Source organism: Hevea brasiliensis, chromosome 1 (genome assembly GCF_030052815.1).
Source record: "Hevea brasiliensis isolate MT/VB/25A 57/8 chromosome 1, ASM3005281v1, whole genome shotgun sequence".
NCBI lineage: Eukaryota > Viridiplantae > Streptophyta > Magnoliopsida > Malpighiales > Euphorbiaceae > Hevea > Hevea brasiliensis.
In genome coordinates, this window is record NC_079493.1 from 2,052,048 (window position 1) to 2,074,706 (window position 22,659).

General features: G+C 34.0%; 3 protein-coding genes across 4 annotated transcripts; 1 reads left to right on the plus strand and 2 right to left on the minus strand.

Moving 5' to 3' along the window:
* The first annotated feature begins 2,615 nt into the window (after window positions 1-2,615).
* On the plus strand, window positions 2,616-9,456 carry LOC110673305 (uncharacterized). 2 transcript variants are annotated; one of them, XM_021836395.2, is made up of 7 exons: window positions 2,616-3,292; window positions 3,774-6,668; window positions 7,488-7,541; window positions 7,819-8,174; window positions 8,576-8,676; window positions 8,765-8,817; window positions 9,213-9,456. In XM_021836395.2, the coding sequence occupies exons 1-4, from the start codon at window positions 2,849-2,851 to the stop codon at window positions 8,074-8,076; spliced, it is 3,651 nt and encodes a 1,216-aa protein (XP_021692087.2). In that variant the 5' UTR covers window positions 2,616-2,848; the 3' UTR covers window positions 8,077-8,174; window positions 8,576-8,676; window positions 8,765-8,817; window positions 9,213-9,456. The 2 variants fall into 2 exon arrangements, with proteins under 2 accessions (XP_021692087.2, XP_021692090.2); XM_021836398.2 differs by having other exon boundaries at window positions 3,151-3,292; window positions 3,766-6,668.
* Window positions 9,457-11,791: 2,335 nt separating this feature from the next.
* On the minus strand, window positions 11,792-14,390 carry LOC110673338 (cation/H(+) antiporter 11-like). The gene is made up of 3 exons (XM_021836445.2): window positions 14,127-14,390; window positions 13,033-14,025; window positions 11,792-12,940 (listed from the first exon to the last, which is right to left on the minus strand). The coding sequence occupies exons 1-3, from the start codon at window positions 14,388-14,390 to the stop codon at window positions 11,792-11,794; spliced, it is 2,406 nt and encodes an 801-aa protein (XP_021692137.2).
* A 3,573-nt stretch (window positions 14,391-17,963) lies between these two features.
* On the minus strand, window positions 17,964-20,481 carry LOC110673337 (cation/H(+) antiporter 4-like). Its single transcript, XM_021836443.2, has 3 exons — window positions 20,263-20,481; window positions 19,179-20,177; window positions 17,964-19,085 (listed from the first exon to the last, which is right to left on the minus strand). The coding sequence occupies exons 1-3, from the start codon at window positions 20,479-20,481 to the stop codon at window positions 17,964-17,966; spliced, it is 2,340 nt and encodes a 779-aa protein (XP_021692135.2).
* Window positions 20,482-22,659: the final 2,178 nt, after the last annotated feature.

Sequence of the window (22,659 nt, forward strand, 5' to 3'; positions counted from 1 at the left end):
CACACAGCCCCTCCTGGGCCCATCAAATCAATCATCCATCACAATACGCAAAATTTCAATTTAGTCCTTATTATTGATCATTTTTGCAAAAACTGCCCAAACAAGCTCTAAAAATTATAAAACTTTGCCCCGCGGTCCTTAGCAATATTACTAAGCTATTGCAAAAAGAATCGTAATTTTCTAAGCTACCACGAATATTTTATGGATTTTTAATCCTATTTAAGCACTAGAAAATTACGTAAAAACAAGGTTCGGGTTTACCTTTGCCGATTTCGACTTCGGGAACGCACTCGGGACGTCTGACAATGGGGGGCTAGCCAAAACCTCGGCCTAATTCGGAGACTTTTCGATGAACGGTGCATCGGCGGAATTTTGTAGCAGGTCAAGCTGTCAATTTCCGCGAATCGAGGATACCTACACGAAGCCCATAACACGGGGGTTAGTACATAAATTTTTCAGAATTTTCTAAGCTCATTAAATGCTCGAAAATACACTGCGAAGTTCCGTGGGACCCACCGAAAAACGGTGTCGGAAAATTTTGAAATTTATGTCATTGCGAAGCTCTCGACGAATGGAGCGTGCTGGTGGCCTCGGTTTTCTCGTGGGATTCACGGTTTTTGAGAAATCTAGCCCAAAAGTCGAAATGGGCTAAAATCTTCCCGAGCAAAAATCGGACAATCCGCTCGATGGATTTCGGCGTTCTTGGTGTCTATGGAAAGCTCTCGCCGAGTAGATGATTTTGGACACAAGACCCGGTCCAATTGGTGGCCGGATCAGCCGGATTTGGCCGAGGAAGTCGAAGCGGCCTTGAGAGAGATCGCGCGTTCCGGCCGTTCAGGCGAGTGCCGGTGGGGCAGTGAGGCGCCAGCCGTGAGGAGGGGCAGAGGAGGCGGTAGCGCGGGAGGAGAGAGAAAGCGAGAGAAAAGGGAGAGGACGCAGCTGGGAAAGAAAAGGAAGAAGGAAAAGTAGTGCGATTCGGCCGGTCCGATCCGGTCGATTCGGTCGGCGGTTCGATTCAGGATACAAAATTTTGAATTTTTACTCTGCCTCGGGACCGAAAACGAGGTCCAAAAATTCCGAAAAAATTCCATAAAACTCAGAAAAATACGTAAACTCCAAATATATTTTTAGTTTTGCCACGTGGTCTTTAAATTAATTTTTAAAAATTATCAAAGTTTATATTTTCGGAAAATCGAACCCGATTTTTAAAATCCGAAAAATCTCAAAAAAATTCCTAAAATTTAAATAAAATTAAAATACCAAAAATACTCATAAATAATAAAATTTTGGGGTGTTACATTTTATAACTAAATTATGATTAAGTTTTAAAGTTGGTTTTTTATATATAATATATTATATAATATACTTTTAATTATATTATAAATTACGATTATCTAGGATCCTACATTGAATGTAAATAATGTATATGCATGGATTAAATAATGTTGAGAACTAAAATTATTATGATTTTAATAGCCATCTAGTTTTATCATTAATCTATGTGCGTGTATTTTAATAGCCATCTAGTTTTATCACTAATCTATGTGCGTGTATTTCTTTTACCTTTGACAAAAAAAAAACTATTATGAAATATATATAATTAAAGATTAAATATTTTATATATAATTAAATTTTATAATATAATTTAACATATTTATAATTAAAACTATGAAGAAAAGTTAGAAGAATGAAATTTAATATTATTTTTATATAGTCCATATATATATATATAAATTAAATTTAACTGTGAATCAATATAATTATATGAAAGGTATATAATATTTTGAAAAATTATAAAAAATATATAAATTTGATTTTTATTTTAGTCAATAAAATTGTTAAATAATTTTTAATTTAGACTAATTTATATATAAATAATGATTAAAAATTAGGACGGTGTAATTTTTAATAATAGAAAATTCAATTATCATTTTAATTTTGTTAACAAATTTTTAAATTTAAAATTATCTAAGAAAAATCTATGATTGTATAATAAATTTTATCTGAAATAGAATAATAAGTTAAAAGTTTGACGGAATCCAAATTCCAATTCGCTTTGGACTGTAACTATTATTGATAATTAATCATATAAAATTAATTTCCATTCAAATAAATTAATCATATCTAATAAATTTTATGCTAATTAATTAATTAAGTTAATAGCTTTTTTAAAAGAACACAAATAGATAGGGATGTTCGAATTTTTTTTATTATTATAAATTTTAATTTAATTGCAATTTTTCTGGTATTAGAATTCTAATATTTTAGGATTTAAAATTTTATTTTTATTTTTTAAATAGTGATAAAATTTTATAAATACATTAAAGATATATTATAGATTAATTATACAATAATTACATATAGATTAATTATTAATAATTAAATAATTATCTATTAATTAATCAAACATATATTTATATCCTTCACCAAAAAATATATATTTATATCATTTTATTTTAATAAATTTATTAGCGAAAATAATTATAATAAAGTAAAAAAAATGTTTTTTTTATGCTCTAAAATAAACCCTAAGGGCGTACTTTCGAATAAAATTTGTATTTAAATTGAATAAATAAATTTATTTGAAATTTTAAAGATGGCAAGTTTTAATTATTTTTATTTATAATTCTTCATTATGTAATTTAAAGGTGAAATATGGAAGATCGAATTTGGAGTTTCTCTAATCGGTCGACTTGTGGTTGTGTAAACTGTGCTGACATAGTCGCCGGAAAATTCCCACAGCTTCAGAATTTCTCTTCTCCGTTTTGCCCAAACCTCCCCCAGATCCCTCTGCACTTTGAAGCAGACCTCGTCCCTAAAATTCTTACCTTTTCCATACCCTTTCTTTATGGACTCCACGAATTCCAATCCTCCTTCCATGCGGGTCCTGACCCGTCCACCTCCCCCTGCACCCATGCCCGCTTCCTCTCCAGATGCTCAACCATCTTCCCAATCTCAACCTCGCTCTCCAGAAGGCGTTGTTGTTGTTGGGTTTGTTTCACGTAGCCCTGACCACTCTTCCCAGCTTATTAACCGTGTCCTGGACTCCAATACATTCGGGTCAGGCAATCTCGATAAACTGCTGTTCAATGACAAAGAGGAAGTGAGGGATTGGTTTAACGGGCGGAGAATTAGTTATTACCATGAGGAGGAGAAAGGGATTTTGTTCTTGCAGTTTTGTTCGACCCGGTGCCCCGCTGTTCATGGGTCTTCAGGTCTGGCTTCTGGGTTAGACTCATGTTTGGAAGAGCGGGAGTTTGAAGATCTTCAGGGATTGCTTTTCATGTTTTCTGTGAGTTCCTATCCATTTTTGGTTATTAATGGAAATTAGAGTTTTACATATACATTTATTTTGAACCTAGAGAATTGAAGCGTGATTGATTACTTCTATTAACTTAGGTTATAAACGAAATATTGAACTGTTTAAATTTTCAGTGGGAGTGGGAATAGTTAGTTATTGCTGATCTGGGTTTTCTGGAATATGGTTATATATGTTTAATTTAGGTTCGACTTGTATGCATTTAGTTCATAGGAGTTTGCTGATTAAATGATGGGCATGGTTTGGTTAATCTAAAGTATATTCAAAATTTGCGAGAATATTTTTCTGTTAGTTAACTAGCATTTTATTCATCGGGGTAAATTCACTAGAGCATTGCAAAATTTGGAAATTCTGGAATTAAGTGTTATTTTTTTTAAATGTTTTGTTTAAAGTTTTGATGCAACTCTGATCATGTGGGTGACATATCTGGTAAATGACTCAATTAGCAATGCAGGTGTGCCATGTAATTATATATATTCAAGAGGGTTCATGTTTTGACCCTCGAATTTTGAAAAAGTTTAGGGTGTTGCAAGCAGCCAAGCATGCATTGGCTCCATATGTAAGATCCAGAGCTACCCCGCCATTGCCGTCTAGGTCTCATTCTTCATCATCTTCCTCTAGGCCAACCCCTTCAACTGGTTCCTCTCCAGGGAGAAGTGGTGTCACAAATCGCAATGCTTCAGCTATTTCTCTCATGTCAGGTTTAGGTTTCTACACATCGTTGTTTCCTGGACATTGTACTCCAGTCATACTATTTGTCTTTGTTGATGATTTCTTTGAGATGCCAAATCCTAATTCTAACACAGAGGAGTCAAAAGATTTGTCCTCACTTAATCAATCTTCTGGTTTGAGTAGTGTGTCTAGGCCAAACTTACCTACTAAGGGTTCTGGTTCAGTTGTTGTGCTGGCACGCCCTGTTAGTAAATCTGAAGGTGGTTTCAGGAAGAAACTGCAGTCATCTCTGGAAGCACAGATTCGTTTTCTGATTAAGAAATGCCGAACACTCTCAGGTGCTGAAAGTGGTCATTCTGGTTCCAGAAGTGGAAGTGTGACAAGTTCTGCACCTTTGTTTTCTCTTGATTCTTCACGGGCTGTTGTGCTGCTTGACCGGTTAATAAATCAGAGAGGTGAATCTCTGGAGTTTGTTACTGACCTCGTGGAAGATGTTTTGAATGGAAAAGCTACATCAGATTCTCTTTTACTTGAAAGCCATGGTCAGAGTGCAAACAAGGAGGATATTTTATCCATAAAAGAGTTCATTTACAGACAATCTGATATTCTGAGAGGTAGAGGGGGATTGGTCACTAGCACCAGCAGCGGTCCAGCTGCTGGTGTTGGTATGGTTGCTGTTGCTGCAGCTGCTGCTGCAGCCTCAGCTGCATCTGGAAAGACACACACTACTCCTGAACTTCCAAGTTTGGAAATATGGTTATCATCAAGCCAACTCATTCTACATGGAATTCTCTCTGCAAAACGGTGTGTAGATGAAACAGAAGCTGTTAAAAGAAAATCTCGCCAGCGAAACTCTGGTTTAACCCAAGTTGAAGGGTTTGCTCCTAAAGGTATGGATCCTTTAGATGTTGCAGTTTCTTTGTTGGAAAGTGGCAGAGGACTGAATGCAAAATTTTCAACTTTGTGGTGTGAAAGGACCCTTCCAACTGCCAAAGATGTTTATCTGAAGGACTTGCCAGCTTGTTATCCCACTTCAGAGCATGAGGCCCATTTAGGAAAGGCTTTAAGTGCTTTCTACTCGATGGTCAGGGGACCTGCAGTGCCTCTTTTTGCAAAAAGGCTGGAGGATGAATGCACCTCCATCTGGAAATCTGGTAGGCAACTATGTGATGCTGTTAGTTTGACAGGAAAACCATGTATGCACCAGAGACATGATATTGGAAATGGAGAGCTAGAGTCACCTTTAGGAGCTCCAGTGAAGGCACATTCAAGTGGATATTTTTTCCTTCATGCTTGTGCCTGTGGCCGTTCACGGCATCTGCGATCAGATCCTTTTGAGTTTGAATCAGCAAATGTTACTTCCAATTGCTTTCAAGACTGTGACAAACTGCTTCCTGCAGTCCAATTACCCAAGCAGGGCAATGTGGGACCTGTTCAGTCATCCTCATGGAGTTTGATTCGTGTTGGGGGGGCAAGGTATTATGAACCTTATAGGGGCTTACTTCAGAGTGGGTTCTCTGCCTCACGGAAGTTTCTCTCGAAGTGGACAATAATTTTGGAAAAACCAGAGAACCCAAATGGTTTACCAGCCAAAACTGTGCGACAAGTTTCTATGACTAGGCAAGGTACAGACCCACAGGTTGAAGTTAATGCTGAGATAGACAGACAGAAAACTGGTGCTGCACGGTTGTATTCAGGCATACAGGTTGGGGTTGAAAATCAGCGAAAACTTTCAGAAAACAGCAAGATTGATGACAAAAAAATTAGTTTTGGCAGAGGTTTGCCAAATGTTAAAATGAGAAAACCTTTTTCTGAGGTTGTTGCTGGATCATCAGCTGCTGATTCGGGATTTCCTCCTCTCCAGCAGAGGAAACAACCTTCATCAGGTTCAGAAAGAAGTTTCAAACAAAACAGGGCAAGAGATAGGAATGCAGAACAGGTTCGTACAACTGTTGATCAAGGATCTCAGACATCTGAAGATGCTATATCTGGTCAAGAAGCCTTAAATGAAATATCTAGCAGTGGTGGCAAACATGGGGACCCTTATGTACAGATAGGAAGTAATGTAGTTCCTGTGAACGTTAATGGTGGTGAAATGGTTAAACTGAACCCTACTTTGAAACATGCAATTGTTTATGTTGGTTTTGAGCATGAGTGCCCCCATGGCCACCGTTTCTTATTAAGTTTGGATCTGCTTGATGAACTAGGATCTCCGTATTCTTTTCCCAAAGAATCCCAAGTCCCTTCTGTGGGAACTTCTGACCATAATCTGGCAAGTCCTTCAAAATTGGGTGGGAATGGTGGACATGGCAGAATTCATCGAAGCTCAAAGGGAACAAATGTCGCTGCTGCAAATAAGTTCCGGAATGTGGATAAGTTAAATGAAATTGGGGCAAATGGTGGTTTGCATATTGATGGGTTGATTCATTTATCCAGGGCAGGGAAGGAACAGAATCAAACATCTACCTGTGAAACAACATATCAAGATTTTGTGAAAAATCTTGAAGTGGACTTTCATTCTATTAGCCTTGATGATGGCGGAAGTGCTTTCTCCATGTTGAATAGAAATTTGCCTATATACATGAACTGTCCATACTGCAGGCATTCCAAGAAGAAGAAGGATTCACAAAAGATTAAGTTTGCTGGCGCAATATCGCAGTTACAGAGGATTTTTTTGGTATGTAATGGTGCTTATTATTTTTATATATTTCAATTTATTCCTTAAACTTACTGAATTATGCTGCCAATTAAGTTATTTTGTATCTCTATGTTGAAATTTGCTTGTACATGAGTATTGATATTGTTAAATGCCAACATACCACGAATGACATCGGGGTGTTGGTCCTTTTTGATGATTTGGAGAGCCTATTTCATGCTTTCAGTGGTGGCCTTGCTGCAAATATTTTGGGATTTTGGGACAGATATGCCCAACTAAGGTGCTTCATATTGTTTTTAATGGATAAGTAATGTGCATAATTTTGAATAAATGTAATAGTTTATATTGGAAGATTAGAATTCAAAATCTCTTCTTTGTGGTTATAATGCCAAAATGTCAAGTCGGTTCATTCATCTCTTGGTGCTGATTGTTACAGGCCTTGTGAATCTCCTATTTATTCATTGCTATTTTTCTTGATTTATTATTTTTATTTGTATATTATGCAGTCTTCTGTTGTTTTCTTTATTATTGCTAAAAAATTTTCATTTTAAGATGCCATAAATCTTTTGAAACCTTAGGATTCGTACTAGAACCGATTTAATGGAATTGTTAAACTAAGTCCAAAGATTCCCTGAGTAATATCTCTTATTCAATGAATATGAATGTGTAAAAATCCATCAAATGAGGAAAGGTCTACCGTGGATACCTAGGCACCTTAATAAATTCCACTGCTTTTTGCGGTTTAAGCAACAAGAAATGAAGGACATTGTTTTAGTTTCATGATGAAATTTTAAATTGCCTTGAATTACCAAATGCCTAATATCTTGAATCTAATTGTAGGTCACACCTCCATTTCCAGTTGTATTGGCAACATGCCCAGTTGTACAATTTGAGGTATGTCTTGCTTTCTTTGAGGAATGTAAGCATGAATTTTATGTTTATCTACCTGTAGAAGTGATATAGATGTATTTCTATGAACTCTTTGTTTATGTCATGTAGAGGTCTGTGAATAGTATTTTAGTTTTCATTCTTTCATCCTTGTAGTTGTCATCTTGCTTGATGACTTTCTACCCCAATTGTTATATTTTGTACTGGTACATTTTTTTCTGCAATAATGCTAGTCTTGTTGCATACTTAGTTTCCTAATGGTTTATCAATCTTTTGCTCTAAGGTGTCATGTTTGCCACCATCAGTTGCAAACCGTGAACAGAAGTTGCAGTTCAGCCTTGGATGTCGAGTGGTCCTACCACCAGAAAGTTTCCTAACACTAAGACTCCCGTTTGTGTATGGTGTGCAACTAGAGGATAGAAGTCCACTTCCTATTAATGCTTTTGAACATCAACCTGAAATGACTGCTTGGATTTTGAAGGGCACAACATTGCAGGTGATTTCCAAGCAAATCAGTCTCAATAAGGAAACCCAGACATAGTAGAATTTCTGAACCTTGGAATTTGGCCATCATAGTGATCCATTCCTTTTTTGAGTTCATAGAAGCAGATGTTTGTGACCAGCTTTTCCTTGACTAAGGTGAGGTTTAGCAAATAAAGGAAATACTTAGAATAGTGATTTTTCTGTTCTCTTTCAATTTGCTCGTAAGATACTCAGGATTTTGTTTCCACTATGCATATTTTTCCTTTCTTTGAATTTCATTTCATTTCCTGTTTTTGAGCCTCTTTCCTAGTCAGTAGGATTTTGCTTGAGTTTGACAATTTGAGAAATATTTTGTTTTTAGTTAGGATTTGTTGACTTGGAAAGTTATTGATGCAAGAATTTTCTTGCTAATGAAGGATATGGCCCTGTTTTGAGATGCATGGTTCTTTGGCTGATCATAAAATTGTTGGGATTATCGCTTTCTTAGGTTAAATTGAGGCTCTATGTCAAATTGTCAAGTTAAAATGGAAACTTATCATTGGATACATGTTTTGCAGCTCAAGAATTGAAATGGCTTATACTTGTGATGAAACTGTAGTTGGTGATCAATCAGCAGCAACCAGAAGGCTGAGAAGTTGAGAACGTTCTGCTGTTGCAAGTATTTTTCTCTTTTTGTTTCATTCTGAATAAATATTCTTCTTATTTATTTATTTATCCTATTTATGTGGCTACTTTTTATTATGTAGAATTTGGACCTATAGGTGGCTGTTGCTTTCCAGTGGACGTTCCTGTTGCCATGGTATGCCACTCTTTATCTGTGCTTGGACTCTGATGTTTTGTGCTCATGGATAATTTCAATTATGTGTTTTCTTGTCATGTGATTAGCAGCGCTCTGCATCTTGGGGGAAAAAAAGAACCTCTCCCTCCTGCTCTTTTCTTCTTCCAATGATGAGCTAAAAAGCAATTAAGAAAATGAAAATAATAAATGAACCAGATGGTAGATAATTGCTGTTCTTTCTACAGAATGAAAGACATTAATGCTAGGGAGAGTGTAAAGCAATCCCATGGGTGGTGGCCTGGTGGGGTGGTTATTTATTATGATAAAAATGGTTATATTAAAATAAATTTATCATCTCTAGCTAATGTAATTAAGATTGCTTAACTTCTCTGATAAAGGCTTTATTCTTTTGACAGTTTATGTCTTTGCATGTGGCATACTTGTGAAATGAAGGATGCGCAGATATATCCTGGAGTCCTCTTGCAAAATTATCTGTTTCTTCAATATTTTGACCCTACATCAATATTCTGGTGTGGGCTACAAAGTTGTACTGGATTAACATGGGCGGACGGGACGCTCTAGATTTGATGAATATTATTGATACCTTTTCTGTGGTGATGTAAACTAAAATATTATATAATATTGTCATCTTTATTTCCATGTGTTCTGGATTTTCTTTTCCATTTGCATGACAGTTCTGTAGCAGTTGAAAGCCTGCCAAATAATGGTTACCAAACGTAGTTGGACCAGGTAATCAATGCAGATCACGAGAACTCGTCCGACACCAAGTATTGGCAACATATGTTTGTAGGACAATCAATGAAATGATAATGGTTAGTCGAGGATGCTCAAGAACGAATTGGAAGTCTCGTCTGTGATGATGAAATAGAATTGTTGGCAACTTTAAAAGTGGAAATAAATATATGAGCAGTTTGAACTTTGAAATGGCCACTTCATGTTTTGTAAAGAGCCAGTGAAATAGGCCCCTGTTGTATGGAGCTTGGTGAAATGAATCCTGGGCACTGAAAGTGCAGTGTTTCTTTGTGATGGCTTCAACACCTAGCATTCTTTAAATGTCTTCATCCAATATCCCAAGGCAGCATGACATTTGCTGCATGCCTGCATCACTACAGCTAACACTTGGAATTCACAACAACTCGTGAAGTGAAGAGTAATGCAACTTTTTGTTCTCCCGGGGAAGAACTTGATTGCGGCCGTGCATCTCCCATTGTCAGAAAATAGGCAATTCTTGGCTCTTGGGTTTCTGATTCTGGTACTTGACTTCAAATGTTTGACTAATTTCAATTCAGTAGATAGGTTAATACATGAGGCTAAAGTGATTATGACAAGTACTAAAACATTTTCATGGGTTTGATCTTCTGTACGATAACAAAAAGGACATTGATACTTAGAAACCAAAGACAGTCAATGCGATGCATCAATTAAAACAGTTCTGAGTATACTTGGCCAAGTGCTAGTTTTGGTCTGGTTTAGGTTTTGAACCAATGGTTTCAGTTCATGGTTTAGGGAGCCCAGATTCGGTCCTGTAGGATTTCTCTGATTCGGTTTTGGTCCTTTTCCTTTCTGGTATATGTTTAGATTAAAGTCAACGGATGAAATTTTTATTTTATAAAAATAAAAAATAGGGTTTAGCATAGAACCTAGGGGGCCTGTTCTGATCCGATTTTAGTCAATCTGATTTTGATTGATTTCAGTCTGGTTTCAATTTCAATTGAATTAGTTTCGGTTCAATTTCATTCTGAACCCACCTGTGGCCAGGTATGATTCTGATTTTGGTGAACTACCGTACCAAAAATAATAAGACATTCCCCAAATACATCAAAAATTAAAAGATGAAGATAGTGATAGATGCCCCAACTCTGAAATTCACAAGTCAGAGCTCTTCCAGGACATGTACAATGATTGAAATATACAGAAACAACTCATCACCACCACATTCAAAGCTGCAGCCAATGTGCTATCTTATCATTAAGTCTTTCCAATATGTTGTTAAGACGCCCAAACCACGTACTAGAGGTGCCAGAACAGAAAATGCTCCGGTGATCATTCCATTTTTCCAGTTCTGATTACCATTCCTGCATCTAACTTCACTGCACACAGGAACATCAAGATTGTAAATGAACCCGAGTGACCCTGCTGAAAAGATTACCTCTTGGCTTTCTAAAGGGAAAATAATATTGAAGCAAATTTCCATTTTATCTGCTACTTTATTGCCCTGGAAAGTAATATTGAACTGGCCTATTAGAGATTGCTTGAGAAAATCCACAAAGAATTACCCTTTCAGAATCTCCTTAAAAATTGAAAACTTGATTTCAATTCAAATGTTTAAAGTGAGGCTTTATTTTTTAATTGGTTTCGGTTTTAAATTGGGCTGATCTAGTTTCAATATAGTTTTAAATGGAGTTGTGATCATATCTACGTATAGATTGAAGTCAATGAGTTAAAAACAAAATTTTATAGGGGGGTTTGGGAGAGTGGAGACTCAAATTTTAACGCCTATTAGGTGAGTGATATGCTTTTAGCCACTAAAACATACCAGACTAAGTAACGAGTTAAATTTTTACCCTCCTAAATTTTTAAATATCTATCAAATGGGTGATTTTATTTTAACAAAGGTTTCATAAATTGAAACGCTTAAGGTTAAAAAAATATTATATGAGATTAATTGGCCTAGAATAAAGCCAAGGGATAAAAGTACAGAAAATAATCAAACTTAGCTAAAGAACTCATGATTTGACAATAAGCCCGAAACAAAATAAGGCTAAGAGTAAAGAGGAGAGGTTTTGAAAAGATTTGAGAGTAAAAAGAATTTGTTGATGATTACCTACAATTACAAATTAAAAGAATCCCTGTACAAGAAATGGCTCTTCTTGTGTGATAACTCAAGTTATTTTCGTAATTGGTCTTGGATTATTTAAACCCATTACCATTCTCGTATCCCAATTACATGGTCTGAGACTGGTGTTAACACTCATCATTTCATCTGTTTTTGTTGTTGCACTACTAATACAGCAGCTCTGGTGTCAATATCCTTCGAGGCAAGCAGGTCTCCAAGAACACCCAACTCTGGAAGCTCTATCCACTCTGATAGACCTTGTGTTTGAGGGGACTCTATGCCATAGCGTCTCCCAACCAGAAAAAGATCATATTCATCTACTATGGAACGGATGATCGATAAGACTTGGGGTCCATCTTTCACCACTTGCTCTCTGTATATTACATTTGATGCAAATTCATTGCTAGTAACACTTTGTTTGATGTCTTCCAATGCCCAAGCGTCGACCAATTTGTCGTCAACCTCGATTATATTGTCATCTGAGTCAATCTTTTTGTCCTCAGACTCCATCTTTTTGTCATTCCCTGGAATCAAATGGATGACAGTGAGGTTTGCGTTCGAGTCCTTGACTGCTCGTTTGGCTAAAGACAAGGCCTCACGATCATCGGCACCTCCTAAGAAGATCATACAGATAAAAAGAGGTGATGCTGTTGAGGATTGGCGTCCAAGTTTGCCACGGTCGAAAAAGAGCCCCACAGAACAAGGTGCCCTTTCCAGGACCCTGCAATTTACAGTTCTTAAACTATGGTCTTCAGTTTCAATACTTCCATGGATATTCCATTTTCGATGGAGTGGAAGTAATATAATGGATGCGAGTTTGTCGAGTGCAAGTAAGCATATGTCTTCATCCATTAATTTGGATGGAGATATTGCTGAAAAGGTAGAGACAGACACAGTGTTCCAATGTTTTTGCTGATATTGAGTGAAAGAAAGGATCACATTGTGGGACCGGGACTTTGATATTGGTTTCCTCTTTTCGTGAGATATGAACACTGGGTTGGCTCTACCAACTAGATTGATGAGATGAAGGACATAAACGCCAATGGGTCTCTCTTTGTGAGGGTGAAAAGAATCAAGTAGACCAATGGTGGATGTTACATTCTCTGGTGTGCGAATGCAAGCAAGAATTCGAAGCTCAGATTTAGGCTTTAAACTCATAATATCCCTTGTCTGATAGCCTGCATATTTCTTTGAAGGATCGTAGAGGTATTTCACAATGATTTCGACAAGGACCGAGTTACTTATCATGCATAAAACCAAGAAGGCGAAAACATCTTCACTTATCAGCTGCAATTACAGAGGAAACTAATGTGTTAGTAACTTGTTAATGGCATTTGTTGGATAAAAAAAGAGCACCTTTAGTGTAAATGGAGAATCACCAGAATGTCTCTTGTCAGTAGGTACGCAGTGAGCTCTATGATACCTCTGCTTGTCATAATAACGGAGAATACCAGCGAATCAGCTAGTGGCATCTTCCAATACAATGCAGGTATAAAACATGCTATGAATTTGGCTCCAACACTTAAAATTACCAAAAGCAAATAGAATTTGATTTTGTTGGAGACAAATATGAGCCTCAGGTTTGCTCTGAATACTGATGTAACAACATTTAAAGGCACAAAGAGTCCTACAATAACAGTTTCTAACTTTTCTACCAAAGCTGATCCCAATGGTGGTCCAGAAGGTATGCATAACCCAAGCACAATAGGACCTATGCATACAACCTGGTGGAAACTTTTTAAATATATTTCAGATGCTATGACCAATATCAAGATGGTATATATGTAGAAGGAATTTACAGGTGATCCTTCAGGAGTGTTTCTGATCACCCATAAAATCGCTGGCCGGAAGATGAATACTGCAACTAGAACATAGAAGATGATTCCAACAAAAGCCGCAAGGAAATTTGTGAGTGCATTCTCCACAACAGCGCTTGCAATAGACAAAATACATAACCCTAATAAGTCGCCAATCAAAGCTGAAGATAATGCAAGCCTCCCAATTCCTGAATTTACAAGCTTGAGCTCATTTAGGACATGGGCTATGATCGAAAGTGTAGTAAAACATTGCATGATCACCACAAGTACAGCTTCACCTAATATGCCATTCTTTGCTAAATCATTTATGTTAAGCGCTAACATACCCAAACCCAATATTAAAGGTGCCATCACAACTCCCACACCACTCACCATCACCACTCTCCCTGTTCTAAGTATCATTCCTGTATCCAGCTTCACTGCACCCAAGAACAAGAAGATTTGTAAACCTAATAAAGCTAGTGTACAGATGATTTCTTGGCTGTCATGAGGGAATATAACTTGTCTCACAAAATCATATCTTCCAAGAAATGTAGGACCAAGAATTATGCCAGTCTGTGTTTCACATAAAATAGGATAGTCAGTAATCTTGCAAGAAAAACATGGAACTAAAAAATGAAAGAATTTTCCAAGAGGGAAATATACAGGGCACTTACAAGAAGTTGTGTGACAAACATGGTGGTTCCGAAACGCTTGAGGATCAAATACAAAGCTTGGTAAACAATGCAAATGATAGCCACCTGAAGCTCCAGAAGAGGCAATGAATACTTGAGAAAATTAGCTGGAGATTCTATATCTTCTGAAAATCCACGAGAATTAATCATTTGAGGTAACATTCTGAAGCAAGTCTTTGTCAAATTTACTGGGGCATTTTGCCTAAGGGCGTCAAATGGATCAATAGCAGAACTTCCAAAATCCATAAGGGAACTGGGAATTAATTACAGTCAGCAAGAAAAAAAATAAATACAAAACTCTGCTGCTTCAAGTCCTGAAGCCAAATGGAAAAAATGAAAACTTTTTAGAATTTTTTTGAAGTTGAGGGAAGTTTTTGTAGCATCAAGAGGTGATGGTTGTTAAAACTACAAGTAGTTTTAAGTTTGAATTCTTTGCCTTGGATGTTATTAAGTCTTCCATTAATTGATTTCTGTTTAATTGAAAACTCTTTTCATTGCAAATTCTCCATAGACAAGGAAATGACAGCTAGTGGAAGAAGAATATGTTAACAAGAAATTCAAATTCTCTTGTGAAGTTGGCTTGTGGTCTCTATAGATGGCAATTTACCTTCGTAAGTTGTATACCTGTCTTGACCATGTCCTATTCTAATGGAAGAAATGAACGGTTAACAACAACAACAATAATAATAATAATAATAATAATTATTATTATTATTATTAAAAGATGATATAGAGAGAACATTTTACCTGTGACAAAAATTTTTACTTAGATCAAGTTTATTACAAATTTTAAATATAAATATATAAAATTCATATATTTAATAAATAAATTATATCATAATATTTATTTTAATAAAAAAATTAAATTATATTTCAAAATTTTTGTGTTAACCAAATGTGGCCTTTGAGCAAATGAAAAATTACTTTTATGACATTGAAGTTTTGTTTCGCATTGAAATATTGAAAATAAAAATGATTTTTTAAAAATATTATTTAAAATGTTAATAAAAAAGTAATTTAAAAAATATTTTTTATTATTTTAAAATTATTATAATTAAAATATATTAAAATTTAATTTTAAAATAAATTCTAAAATTTTGAAATTAATATATTTAAGAAAATATTTTCTTCCTGCAATAGCAATGCTAAATATGGGAGCACGGGCAAATGTGAAATGTCCTAAAAAGAGGAAAAGAATTTCTGATTTGTTGATAACCCAACAAAAAGTAGGATTTGGAAACAATAGATTCTATTAACGCCAACATGGCCAATAACAATAGACCCATCCGTCAACTTAGATTTTACATCGGGTTGTAAAGTATATATAAATGTGAGTTACACGCGAATAAAAATTTTATTATAATTACTATTATTTAATGATGGTTCATTCTCGTCACTAATTCATATGTGTATGTGTTTTATCTCTAACAAAAAAAATTATATTATTTATATTTTTTCCTTTAATAAAATTTAAAAATTATTAAAAAATTAACAAAATGCAAGCCATGAATTTTTCTAGCTTGGTGAATTGAGAGACGATGAGCCATAGATCTGCCCTCATCATTGGTGTAGTAACTAGGATGTTCAAAAGGACTCCTTCAGCAAGGGGTGAGAACTTTTCCATCAAAGTAGATCCTAGAGGAGCTCCAGCTGGTGCTGCCACACCAAACATAAAGGACCCAAGAATTGCATGTGACCCACAAAATGCAAATAAGCTTCAGAGCCAATGGCTAATGCCACGGTAATTAAATTTATGCGATATTAACAGGCCTTCTTTCTGGGGTTTGTCTAATTATCCATGACATTGCAGGCCTGAACACGAAGACTTAAAATAAAGAGAAGAAATGGCATATCATGTGTGATTGCCAAAGAGAAAATTAGGTCTCTTAGTCGAGGATAAATATATTATTGACTAAGACTCCCTTTATAATTCATTTATAATTCATATTATGTACTAAGATATATTATAATTTATTTAAATATCTTTACAAATAAGACTTTGTTTGTTTTATAAAAAATAATTTATATATAAAAAATATTTTTTTAAAAAAATATTTACATTATTTAATTGTAATATTAAATTAATAATATGTATTTATATTGTATAAGTATTTTAATTATTAAAATTTAAAAAATAAAAAATAAATTACTCTTTTAAAAGATGATTTAATTTTTTTTATTAAGAATATATTTTTTATTAATTTATTTTTTTAAATATTCTAAACATTAAAAAATGTGAAAAATATTTTTTCATAAAACAAATAGAGGCTAAATTTCATATTCAAATTGAAGGACGGATCAAAGGGCTGATCGGGCCACTACCCCCTTAAAATTTTAATCTTTAATAAACCCTCATATTTAATATCTAAAAAAAATTCTAGCAAAAATTTAAAATATATTTCTCTTATTGACTCAATTAAAAAAATTTTAATTAAAAATTTTTTTATCAATCAAATTAAATTAAAAAAATTAGTAACTTATATTTATAAATTTAATAAAGTCAAATCTAAATTCCCACATTGATGGGAATTAAAAAAAAAAAAAAAAAACCATAGATATGTTGCTCAGTAAAACAGCTAAGGTCCATAACTAGGAAGTTCATATTCACATCCCTCAGGACCCAATTCAGGCCCAGTCTAGAAATTACAACAAGCCCATTCTGCAGCAGGCGCGTTGTTAGACGTCATCCTGGATTGTTTCGTTTTGTTCTTATGACCGAGCTTTTAGCCATCAATGGAGTTCTATCGTTCTCAGTCCCTCAATCTTGAATTTCCAATTTCAGCTTGATTTTCAGTTTGAATCCAAGAATGTGATATCTTGGCTCTCATTATCTAAGGACAGTCCATGGGATTTCAATTCTATTTTTAAGTAAATCCATATGCTTATTTTAACATCTCTGAAGGAAGTTTAAATTAAATTTATTTTTAATAGTTATTTATAAAATATGTTAAATTACTAATAATAAATAACAATAATAATAATATATTATTCTTATTATTTAAAAAGATTATTAATTTTATAACATATAATTAATTTATATTTAATAATATACATATTAAACTCTAATTTAAACTCGATTGAACTTTAAACTTTTAATTTTTATTGTGATTGGTTTAATCAAATTTGAAAATATTGATCATAAATATATTTTGGTGTGATATATATATATATATATAATGAACAAAATTACTAAATTTATTATTTAATTATTAGTACAACATAAAAATTATTATTTGAATAATGAAATATGATAGCAGTGTTATTTTAAAAAAAAAAAAACAAAATATCTTAAAAGATATGATCATTAAATCTACGTTTTTTTCTTTTTTTTTTTTCAATAAACAGTCTTCAGCTTTTGAGATGGGAGGATGAAATCCAATGCCAAGTGATGATATAATTATGCCAAGTGATGATATAATTGTGTTTGAGTATGAGTTTAAACCCAATTTCATTTTAGGAGAGTTAGAATATAACTTTTGGAATAAATTCTACAACCCAATTCAATGCCAACTTTTAGATGTGCATAATTTTATTTTACTATTGGCGTAACGTGGCATCTAATGTGATGTGGTGATACAGTTGACAGTTAATGTAACGTCTCCATTTATGATGTGGTATAATTATGTAATATTTGAAAGTATAGAGTTTAATTCACAATTTTTAAAATATAAGTAAAATTGAAAAATTTAAAAAATATAAGAATTTTTTGGTAATATGTCCAAAAGATAAATAAATAAAAAGGGTGAAAGCTAAGAATTTCCTGTCGTAAAAATGCTGTACAATGACAATGGATCAAAGCCTTGGAAGAGGCACAATCTTCTATCTAAGCCTATTAATTTGTTTTTGTTTTTGCACCACGAAAACAGAAGCTCTAGTCTTGAGATCCTTGGAAGCAAAAAAGTCTCCAAATATACCCAGCTCTGGAAGTTCACTCCATTCAGATAGACCTGTTGTGTGAGCGGATACAATCCCAAATCGTCTTCCCAATAGGAAAAGATCATAAAGATTTGCAAAGGAACGAATAATTAACACAGTTTCAGGTCCATTATTCACCTCATACTTCCTGTATACTACTGATTCATTCCTAGCAGAGATTTGTTTCAAACCCTCCAACTCTTCATCGTCTAGCATTTTATCTTCTGTTGATGATTTCGTTTTATTGTCGTTAGCAACGAAATGGATCACTGTCAGGCTTGCATTTGAGCTCCTAACCATGCGTTTAGCTAAACTTAAAGCCTCACGATCATCACCGCCTCCGAAGAAGATCATACAAAGAGAAACAACTGACACATGTGATGATGCCTTAACGCTTCTGCGTCCGAGCCTGCCACGGTCGAAAAAGATCCCCACAGAGCAAGGAGCTTTTTCAAGAACCTTACAGTTTAGAGCCCTTAAGTTTTGATCCTCAGAATCAATCGTCCCATGAATAGACCATGTTCGATGGAGCGGGACTAGTATAAGAGGTGTGCGTTTATCAAGAGCAAGAGTGCATATGTCTTCATGCATTAACTGGGATGAAGATATTGCTGTAAAAGTCTGCACTGAAACAGTGTCCCACTTAGTCTGCTCATATAGATTAAAAGCATGGATGACTTGTTGAGAGGACGAGTTAGAAACTGGCTTCTGTTTTTGGTGGCAGAGTAGAACTGGGGTTGATCTCCCAACTAACTTGATGAGGTGAAGGGCAAAAATACTGATGGGACTCTCTTTGGTAGGGTGGCAGACATCAATTAGTTTTATGACAGAATCTACATTATCAGGTCTGTGAATGCAAGCGAGAATTCGTAGCTCAGAGTTAGGCTTTAAACTACTGATATTCCTGGATTGATAGCCTGCGTATTTCCTTGAAGGGTCATAGAGCAATTTCACAAGAATTGGAACAATGGTTGCATTGCATAAAATGGAGAAAGCTGTAAGGGCAAAAACCTCTTCGTTCATGGTCTGAAGTCAAGTAGAAAATTGAAACATATTAGTAATCCTCTCCAAAAGCACACTTGTAATGAATAACAATAATGCATGCAGGATTTCAGTTACCTGAGTGTCCCTGAAAACATCAGCAACGGCGAGGTCAACTACGCCTTTGTAACTCATAATGAGAGAAAGAGCCACAGAATCGATTAAAGGCATGCCAGCAAACAATGAAGGAGTCAAGAATGCCAGCAATTTGACTGCATTAATCGATAAAATGGCAGTCGTGAATGTTTTTAACTTGGTGATTTGAGAAATGATAAGCCATAGATCTGCCCTCATCATTGATGTAGTAACCAGGAGATTCAAAAGTACACCTATGCTAAAGGGAGAGAACTTTTCTACCAAAGCAGATCCTAGCGGAGCTCCAGCAGGTACAGCTAACCCAAAGAAAAAAGGACCCAAGAACTGCATCTGATCCACAAAATGGAAATAAACTTCAGATGCAATGGCTAGTGCCACAGTGAGGTGAATGAAGGAGGTATTGATAGGTTTTCTTTCAGGAGTCCTTCTAATCACCCAGAGCATTGCAGGCCGGATTATGAACACTAGAACTAAAAAATAGATAAGCAATGGTATACCATTTTTGATAGCGAAGAACAAGTTAGTTCTCTTGACCAAGGATAAAACAATTGTGCCAAAATTTCCCAAAGTATCAGCAACTAATGCTGAAGAAAGTCCTAGTCGACCAAGTTCTGAATTTGTGATTTTGAGCTGTTCACCAACAAGGCAGGCAATAACTGGGAAGCTGGTGAAAGATTGTATTACCATAGCACGCAAATTTGCAATACGTTCATTTTCCTCTGGAAAATCATCTCTATATAATTTTTCATAAACCACACTGAATGCCAAAGGTACCACCATGCCTAAGATACCAATAGACAAGGCCTTGTGCCCCGTTTTAAGAATCATTCCCGCATCCATCTTCACTGCACTCAGAAACAAGAACATGCTGAAACCAAACCGTGCTGCTGTATTTATCATATCTTGGCTTTCATGATTAAATAACACTTTCCTCATTGTTTCATATCTCCCAAGACATGTCGGACCAAGAATTAAGCCCGCCTGTTTCACATAAATAATACATTCAGTATATATTATAGCAAGTACCTAAAAAAATATAAATAGTTATACACAACAAGGTACTTACAAGAAGGCAAGAGACAAACAAGGAGGCTCCAACACGCTTGAGAAAGTAATGAATTGAGTAGCTGATGGTGAAAATGAGAGCCAACTGCAACTCTAGATGTGGCATTGTGTATGTAAGGATTTTTGTGAGATTCCCGCTTGCCAAAATTCCAGGAGAATTAACTTTGGGGGGTATCAGAAAGCATGTAGTCATATTGCCACCTTTGTAACTTGTTTCCATTGCAGGCTACGATGGAAGTGCTTGGAATTGGAATCCGATGACAAAGAATAAGATCGACAAGGATATTTATTAGTACAAATTAATTGAAAAGCACCAGTTAAGTTGGGCATAGAGAGATTGGTGTTGGGAGAACACTTACTTAACTGAATTCCACTAATTAATGGCTATAATTAATATTGTTTAAAAATCCATTAAAACAGATTTCTGTTTTAAAATATAATGAGTGAAAGTTAAAAACTTCCAACCACAAATATTGAAGCTATGGGCTTACAGTAATGCAGAGACATTCCATTCATATTTATCTGTTAAATTAAAGAAGGATTATAATGCATGAAGGATTAAATTGAAAGGCTCAGGATCCTGAAATGGTTATGCATGTTGGGTAGTTTACAAAACTTAGCTGTATGCATAAGGGTAATTAAGTTGCTTGTTAGTTGTTGAGGCTTGTCCTTAACTACAAAACATTATAATATATATTTAGGGCAAATTACTAAAACTACCTTTACATTAAGTAAAATCACATTTGCATCTACAATGTCTGAAATTGAATTGATTAGTCCTTAAATTTTGAATATATATATATATACACTTCATTAGTTCCAATCTCTCGCTTTTTAAATTTTTTTTTAATTTCACTATAATACTTTAATTCCACACTTTTTAATTTTTTTAGGAATAAAAATTTATTTTTATTTGAAAATTATATATATACACTAAAATGGAAACCCAAAATTTAGGAGCATTTTTCTCTTTTTTCACAAGCTTTTTTTAGAAAAAAAAAATTATTTATTTTTCACAGTAAAATACTAGCCCATCTTTTTGCAAATATTTTTTTAATTATTTTTTTTTCTCTTCTTTCATAAATACTAGTCCATTCAGTTATCTATCTCCACCACGATTTCACCATTTTTTTTACTCTTTTTTACGATTACTCTTTTTAACTTTTTACTCCTTTTATGATTACTCTTTTTTAGTTGGTAATCTCCGATGGGGAAAATTTCTGTTCTTATCTCTATTTTTCTGGAGTAGAAACAGGAGTGATTCTCATTCCTGACCAATTTCATTGCCATTCCTATCTATTAGTCCTACAGGTCTAGTGATTTAGAAGGGCTTTTTACCATGCAAGTGTAATGTATAATTGAATTTATCAGAAAATAATGTGAATCAATACTGAAATCGTTAATTAAAATAGCGTATAAAAATCAAAATGGTAATCAATGTAGCATACAAATAAACACGCTAATAATAATAGCGTTTTTTCACCACAATGCTAATTATAATCACGTCCTTTGCATTGTACTCATCTCTAAATTTCATGCAATGATTTTGGCTCTAAAACGCCATTCATAATGACGTCTTGCCACACAATATGATATATTTTTTTTTACTTAAATTTATTTAATATTATTAATATAATTAATATGTAAAATATGCTTTTATTTATAGATAAAAAATAATAATGTATATAATATTTGAATCATGTTATTGGAAATTTTTTTTTTGTTTTTATTTTTAAAATATGTTAATTTTGTATTTTTAAAAACATAATAGTTTTATAGATTAAAAATATTAAAATATAAAATTTTAACTATATTTATTAATAAAAATTTATATTGTAATTATTTAAAAAGAATATATTAATTTTATAGATTTTATAATATTAAATTACAAGGGTACTGTATAATTTAAATTATCAAAAAAGGGTGCTAATAAACTAAATTATGGGAGGGTGCTAAACGCCAATTAGTGGAAAGCGTCCCGCATGTAGGATGCTAGCTTAATTAGTGTCTTGAGGCAACGCCCGTATTGCAGATATAAAAATTTATATTAATTTATATACATAAAAAAATTGTAAAATTATATTTTCACAAAATATTAGTAATATAAAAAAATAAGAAATTAAATAAAAATTATTATTTTAATATTCACATAATATAATGTAAAAAACAAAATTTATTTTAAAATATTAAATTTAAGTTATATGAGAAAGAAAAAAATGATAAACAAAATTGATTATCCTCAATTAAATTAATTTACATGTAATATTAATTTTTATTCTTATTGTAATTATGGATAATTTATTTTCTTGATTGCAATTAATAAATTGTACAATACCCTTGTAATTTAATATTTTCAAATCTATAAAATTAATATATTCTCTTTAAATAATTACAATAT

Coding starts and splice junctions, on each gene's coding strand:
- LOC110673305 (XM_021836395.2), top strand. CDS start 2,849: ATGGACTCCACGAATTCCAATCCTCCTTCCATGCGGGTCCTGACCCGT. Junction 3,293..3,773: donor GATTGCTTTTCATGTTTTCT/GTGAGTTCCTAT, acceptor TTAGCAATGCAG/GTGTGCCATGTAATTATATA. Junction 7,542..7,818: donor GCCCAGTTGTACAATTTGAG/GTATGTCTTGCT, acceptor TTTTGCTCTAAG/GTGTCATGTTTGCCACCATC.
- LOC110673337 (XM_021836443.2), bottom strand. CDS start 20,481: ATGGAAACAAGTTACAAAGGTGGCAATATGACTACATGCTTTCTGATA. Junction 20,178..20,262: donor TGTTTGTCTCTTGCCTTCTT/GTAAGTACCTTG, acceptor TATGTGAAACAG/GCGGGCTTAATTCTTGGTCC. Junction 19,086..19,178: donor ATGTTTTCAGGGACACTCAG/GTAACTGAAATC, acceptor ACTTGACTTCAG/ACCATGAACGAAGAGGTTTT.
- LOC110673338 (XM_021836445.2), bottom strand. CDS start 14,390: ATGGATTTTGGAAGTTCTGCTATTGATCCATTTGACGCCCTTAGGCAA. Junction 14,026..14,126: donor TGTTTGTCACACAACTTCTT/GTAAGTGCCCTG, acceptor TGTGAAACACAG/ACTGGCATAATTCTTGGTCC. Junction 12,941..13,032: donor TACTGACAAGAGACATTCTG/GTGATTCTCCAT, acceptor CTGTAATTGCAG/CTGATAAGTGAAGATGTTTT.